The sequence below is a fragment of the Balaenoptera physalus genome, assembly GCF_965194825.1.
Source record: "Balaenoptera physalus genome assembly, chromosome: 4".
NCBI lineage: Eukaryota > Metazoa > Chordata > Mammalia > Artiodactyla > Balaenopteridae > Balaenoptera > Balaenoptera physalus.
In genome coordinates, this window is record NC_138891.1 from 63122706 (window position 1) to 63129511 (window position 6806).

The 6806-nt window shown below is 41.5% G+C and overlaps 2 protein-coding genes across 2 annotated transcripts in view; one reads left to right on the forward strand and one right to left on the reverse strand.

The window, feature by feature from the left end:
- Positions 1-6806, reverse strand: part of ABCC5 (ATP binding cassette subfamily C member 5) — a 191097-nt gene that overhangs the window by 166502 nt on the left and 17789 nt on the right. The gene's annotated exons all lie outside the window — the stretch shown is intronic.
- On the forward strand, positions 1966-6330 carry LOC309659612 (5-hydroxytryptamine receptor 3C-like; the record flags this gene model as incomplete). Its single annotated transcript, XM_082459470.1, has 5 exons — positions 1966-2026; positions 2263-2566; positions 3901-4045; positions 4578-4851; positions 5511-6330. The coding sequence occupies 5 exons, from the start codon at positions 1966-1968 to the stop codon at positions 5714-5716; spliced, it is 990 nt and encodes a 329-aa protein (XP_082315596.1). The 3' UTR covers positions 5717-6330.

Here is a 6806-nt window from a genome sequence, read left to right on the forward strand (position 1 = left end):
ACATGAGGAAACAAACCACAGTGAGACAAAGTTAGCAAAACTCTTAGCATACCAAGAACTAGTTGTAATAAAACAATCTGAAATTGTAAAATAAATATGTTCTGTCAAAAGAAAATTCAGAGAACTTTACTTGATGTGAATATTTCATTGAGCAAGAAACTAACTGAGAACACAGAGACTTCCAACCAAAAGTGGTTAGGAAGCTTGGCCCTCAGCAGTTACAGCTCAGTTTATAAAGCATGAATAGTACATTGTTTTCTATTGTGATTGGTTACTAGAAACTTACATTCTTTGTCACTGCATAAGCTTGCAGTGTTTGTAGCTGATTAGCTAGGAAACTGTAAGGTCACATTGACATGAAGAAAGCTTATGTTTCATTTAATGTCAAAGTAGGCATCTCAGAGAAATCATAACAGTTTTAAACTTTGATTACATGACTATGAGTGTTTGGTCTAGGGGTATATTCAAACTGTGGCCTCTGCTTTGGTTTTTCTTTAACAGTTCCAAATAATGAAAGATTAAAAAGGATTGAAAACCAAAATGAAAGAACAGAGCAGTAGAAAGACACAAAAGAAAGGAAGAAAGAAAAAAGAAAGAAGAAATTGATTTTTTAAAGAACCAAATAGAACTTTCAGAAATGAAAACCATAATCATCTAAATTGAAAACTCAGTAGACAAATTAGAGGGTAGTTTAACACAGCTGAGAAGAGAATTTGTTACCCGGAAGCTAGCTCTGAGGAAATCAGGAGGGACACATATATAGAGGTGGAAAATAGGAAAGAGGTGTGGTAGGCAGAATAATGGTCCCCCCAAGATGTCCACATCCTAATCTCTAAAATATGTTAGGTTGCATGGAAAGGGGGGAATTAAGGTTGCAGATGGAATTAGGTTGTTAATCAACTGGCCTTGAGATGAGATTAGCCTGGATTATCCAGGTGGACCCAATATAATAACAAGGATTCTTATAAGTGGAAGAGCATTAGAATGAGAGAAGTGGCCCAATGTTGGTGGCTCTAAAGACAGAGAAATGGGACCCTGAACTAAGAATGCAGGTAGCCTCTAAAACCTGGAAAAGACAAGGAAATGCATTTGCTCCTGGAGCCTCCAGGAAGAATGCAGCCATGCCAAAACACTGATTTTAGCCCCGAGAGACTAATTTCAGACTTCTGGCCTACAGAACTGTAAAATAATAAATATGGGGTTTTTTTCAGCCAGTAAGTTTGTGATTTGTTACAAAAGCAATAGGAAACTAATACAAGAGGTTAAGAGGCATGTTGAGATAGAAGGAATGATCCACTATGTGTCTAATTAGAGAAATAATAGAAAAAATACAATTTTTTTAATAACTGAGAAATTTCCAGAATTAAGGAGATGAATCTTCACACTGAGAGATCACACCAAGATCTGAATATAGTAAATATCAGCTAATCCACAACCATACACATTGTAGTGAAACAACTTAGAGAGAAAGTCTTAAAAGCAAACTGAACCTCAAGCTCACAGAATGATTCAAGGATTTGCCTGGAGAGCACTGTCACTTTGGGAAAGGATAAGGTTTGATGTCCTTGGCACAGAGATCATCAACCATCTTTCTCATTCCAGGTTGTTACTCCTGTAATGAATTTCCACCAGTAGAAAATTAGAATCTCTATTAGTCAGAACAAGGGGGAAGGCAACACCTCAAAAGCTCAAACTAGAAAGCTGATATAAGGTTGAGTGGCAAAATAGGGAGAAGGAAGGTTGGGGCAGTTAAGGTGAAATAGATGTGTTCTCTTTGGGGCTCCAGGAATGTAATCCTATCTGATGGCTATCGCTACCCCAGGGCTCAGTTTGCATATAGATTTGGGCATGCTTTGCATGGAGACAGAAACATTAGCAAGGAGGCTGGAGCCCTAACTCAGCTTACCACGTTAGCTTCCATCACTTGCCTTACCTCCAACCCATTCTCCCTGGCCTTGGTGGGAAATGCCCAGCATCTGGATCACGGTGATCCTCTTCCCCTATTCTCCATCTCATCCCTGGGGGTGTAGGGTACAGCAGCATCAGACAAACCCAAGCTCAAATCAAGTCCAGTTTCTGCCTCTTATTATCTATTTGACCTCAGAAATTTACTTCCTCTTATTGCACCTCAGTTAACTCATTTATTATATGAGGATAAAAATAGTTTCTACCTGATAGAGGCTTGGGGGGGATTTAATGAGGTAATCCATTTAAGGGGCTTAGATTATACCTGGCACATTGTCAATGTTCAATAAATATTAGGTATCATTAATATCACAGGCTACCCTCAAGCTCCTGCCCTGGGACCCCTCTCATATAGAGAACACAAGAGTTCTCTCCCAATTCTCACACATTCTGTGTTGACTACAGGAAGGAGCCGTACTTGCATAATCGATTGCTCAGGGTTTGGCCAGCACGGGGTGTATACCACTGCCCTGGATTCAGTGTTTGGCAGGAAGGCCTTCCGTCCAGTCACCAACTTCAGCATCCCCACCCTAGTTAACATCTCCTTCACTATGTCCGCCATCCTAGATGTGGTGAGTATTGACCCCTCTAGCCCTCCTTAGTATCCTTAATCTTTTCCCAGCCCCTGGCAAGGCAGCCCCCAAAGCCCTTAACCACATTGCAGCCTCCTCCATCATTCCTCTATGGCATTTGCCTCATGGGGATCTCAAAGAAGCTCTGTCCAGTTAAGCAGGATGAGGTATTACAGCACAAGGAAGATAATTTCTTTTCTTCTCACCCAGTGATTCTCTCCCCTGACTGGACACCAGTGTCCAGGCTCCAGTTCCAGAGGTTCTGACTGGATAGAACCCAAGCATCAGGATTTTTTAAGCTCCTCAAGTGATTCTAAGATAGAGCCAGAGTTGAGAAGCACTATTCTAATCCAATCCTGCCGTGAACTCTCCCGCCCATGGCCTAACACTTCTGTCTTGATCAAGATTTTGTCCTTGACCTATAATGTTGGACTTGATCACAGCACAACTTCTATATACCTTGGGGGCTGATAAACAAAAATGGGTAGTGGGTGGGATGGACAGTCTCTGTACCAGCAACATGCTGGAAACAGGAAATTCTTTCGGCAGGATGAACAGCTACAGCTCTTGTCATTTCTGTGGCTGGAAACACTGTGTATTCTCTGCCTCCATTTACAGTCAGAATGGATTTTAAACAAAGATATAATGATTATGACCCTTTATGTACCCAAGAACATTAACTTTGAAATGCATGAGGGAAAAATTTAAAAATCCACAATCATGGTGAAAGGCATCAATAAACTGCTTTCAGAAATCAAGTAAAAAAGAATAAACATATAGTGATTTTTAAGAAATTTGATTTAATAAACATATCAAACTTTGTACCAATGAACATGCATTGGTATTTTCTGACACAAATGGAATATTCCCCCAAACTGACCATACTTTTGGCCACAAAGAAGGAAAGGAAGGAAAGCAAAAATTATCTAGATCACAATCTCTTACTATAATACAAGAAAATAGAAACTACAAAAGATAGCCCCCGCCCCCCAAAACCTTATTTCTTAGAAATTTAAAATTAAACTTCTAAATATGTTGGACTAAAGAGAAAATAAAACAACTAAGTAGAAATTAGAATGAAGAGCACTACATACAAAGGTCTATGAAATGTAGCCAAAGTATCAATATAACTCAGTGGAAAATTTCTATCTTAGGTTCTTTAATTAGAAAATGAAGGGAAAAATGAAAGTAAATGAATTCAGTTTCCAACTTGAAAAGCCTGGTTGAAAGGAAGGAGAGTGGAGAGGAAGAATAGTCATGATCACCTAAACTTGCTCTCAGAGTGTGGTTCCCAGATGGGCAGCACTGGCTGATTGCACCACCTGGAAACTTAGAAATTCACTTGATCTTGGGCCCCTCCTAGCGTGACTAACAATCCCAGTGTGCCCAAGACTGCGGAATTCTCAGAACATGGAGCTTCGCTAAATCCAAGAAAGTCTCGGGCAAAGCAGGATGAGTTAGTCACCCTACCTAGTGAATCAGAATCTGCATTTCAACACAATGCCCAGGTGTTTTGTATGCACAGTGAGATTTGAGAAGTGCTGATCTAGTACAAATTTTTATTTAATGTGCATAGAGCCCTCTGTTCTGGCTGTGGTTCCACAAACTGCAGCTGCTGACGTTGTAAATGCCCTGAGACTAGACAAGCCCCCCAGCCCACGGAATTGGATAATCCTTGAAAACAGTTTCCAGAGAAGGTTGCCAGCTTTGGAAAGGAGAGCTTGGAAAGGTCATCCCAGAGACAAGAAAGGGTGGTGCGTGGCACCTGCCAAGGAGAGGACGACCACTAAGTCTCTTGGCTTCACCCAAGGGCTTGTTTAAGGTGTCCTTTCAGTAGAGACTGGTGAAAGGGGCCTGGAAGACAGTTGAAACTACGCTAGAGACTAATACGTAACACCTATAAACAGCATTACAGTCCACAAAATCCTTTCACATGCCTCATTTTATTAAATCTCACTACTACCCTTATTTCACACTAAGGAAATTCTAGCTCAGAGTTGATCTTTCAACTCTGAATCGCATTCCTTCTGCAGAAATTAGAGGATTTCTCTGATTACTGGTAATTTCCCACAGAAGTGGGAAAGCAGAGGGATCAAAGTTTATGAAGAAATGGACATAGGGAACTTCAAGTCTACCTCTTACAGCATGGATGTGGATAAGACCCCAAAAGGCCTCCAGGCATATATAAATAATGAAGGTCACATCAGGTATAAGAAACCCACAAAGGTGGTGAGCATCTGTAGCCTGGACATCTTCTACTTCCCCTTTGACCAGCAGAACTGCACCCTCACCTTCAGCTCATTTCTCTGCACAGGTGAGTTGCAGTAGAGTCTCAGGGGTGGGGGTGAATGAGAGCAACCAATAAAGCAACAGAAAATAAAATATAAAGAAATTATGAGGGGCTTCCCTGGTGGCGCAGTGGTTGAGAATCCTCCTGCCAATGCAGGGGACACAGGTTCAAGCCCTGGTCCGGGAAGATCCCACATGCCGCGGAGCAACTAAGCCCGTGTGCCACAACTACTGAGCCTGCACTCTAGAGCCCGTGCGCCACAACTACTGAAGCCCGCGCACCTAGAGCCCATGCTCTGCAACAAGAGAAGCCACCGCAATGAGAAGCCTGCACACTGCAAGGAAGAGTAGCCCCTGCTCCCTGCAACTAGAGAAAGCCCACACACAGCAATGAAGACCCAATGCAGCCAAAAATAAATAAATAAATTTATTTTTTAAAAAAAGAAATTATTAGTATATGGTGAGCAACAGCAGCAAAATTTAAGGCTCTTTGGATGCTTAAATATTTTCCGTAAAGGCAGAACCCAAGTCTACCTTGTGCGTTTCCATCCTTAGCGCCTAGAAAATTTCCTGACATATGGTAGGCACTCAAAAATATTTGTTGAATGAAAGGATGGAGAAGAGAGTGCAGTTGATTCAACAGGAGATTTTATCCTTGGAAAATTATTTGGATCTTCCTTTCAGTGGAGAACATGTTGCTGGGCATGGAAAAAGAAGTATGGGAAATAGCAGACACATCCCAGGACATGGTTCAGACCCATGGAGAATGGGAGCTCCTGGGCATCAACAAGGCCACCCCAAAGATGTCCGTGGGCACCAACCTATATGATCAGATCATCTTCTATGTGAGTTCAGAGGCCCTTGCTTTTTCCTTCCTTCCTTGCTTGTAGAGTTGCCTACAATCTCCACCAAATGGTATCTCCCAAGTTTCAGGGTTTCTCAGTCTTACCACTTCTGCCAGAGGCCAGAACCCTCTCTTCTTTCTTGTCACATTGGATTGTCATCAAAGCTTTATCACAGGCAGAGGGGTGCACAGATGATATTTTGAAACTATCAGTCCTGGATAGTTAACTTTTTACCCCAAAACATGACAAAGAGCCAGAGTTCTCTGCAAAATGATTTATGGGGACAAGTTAAGCAGGCAGAGGAGGTAGGACTGCTATGCAGAAGACATAAATGGGAGCCTAGAACCACGTGGGAGGGCTGAGGGAAGCAACAGAATGCAGGAACAAGAGGAATTCCTGTCTGAGAAGTTTTAATTCTCTTAGGCATTTTTAAAGATGTACTTCTTACTTGTAGATCCTTCTATTCATCTTTTTCATTATCTTGTACTAATTTCATCTTAATACTCTCCTAATTTATTTTGTTTCATTTTATTCTTTTATTTTCTTTTTTTTAAATTTTTTTAGATTAATTTGTTTATTTATTTATTTTTGGCTGCGTTGGGTCTTCATTGCTGTGTCTGGGCTTTCTCTAGTGCGGGGAGTGGGGGCTACTCTTCGTTGCGGTGGCTTCTCTTGTTGCAGAGCATGGGCTCTAGGTGCACGGGCTTCAGTAGTTGTGGCATGCAGGCTCTAGAGTGCAGGCTCAGTAGTCGTGGCGCAGGGGCTTAGCTGTTCCGCGGCATGTGGGATCTTCCCAGACCAGGGATCGAACCTGTGTCCCCTGCATTGGCAGGCGGATTCTTAACCACTGCGCCACCAGGGAAGCCCTACTCTTTTATTTTCTAAGTTGAATTCTCAATTAAAATATTCTTAGTCTTTCTATAAATTTTACTCTGACACAGTTTGAGCTGCATTCTATAGGTTTTAGAATGAAGCGTTCTCCTCTTTATTACTTCCTAGACAGTTCATAATTTCAGTTTTTATTTCCTCCTTGATCTAAAAACTATTTAGGAGAGTGTTTCTTTCTTTTTTTTTTTAATATTTATTTACTTTGGCTGCGCCGGGTCTTCACAGTGGAATGCAGGATCTTCATTGT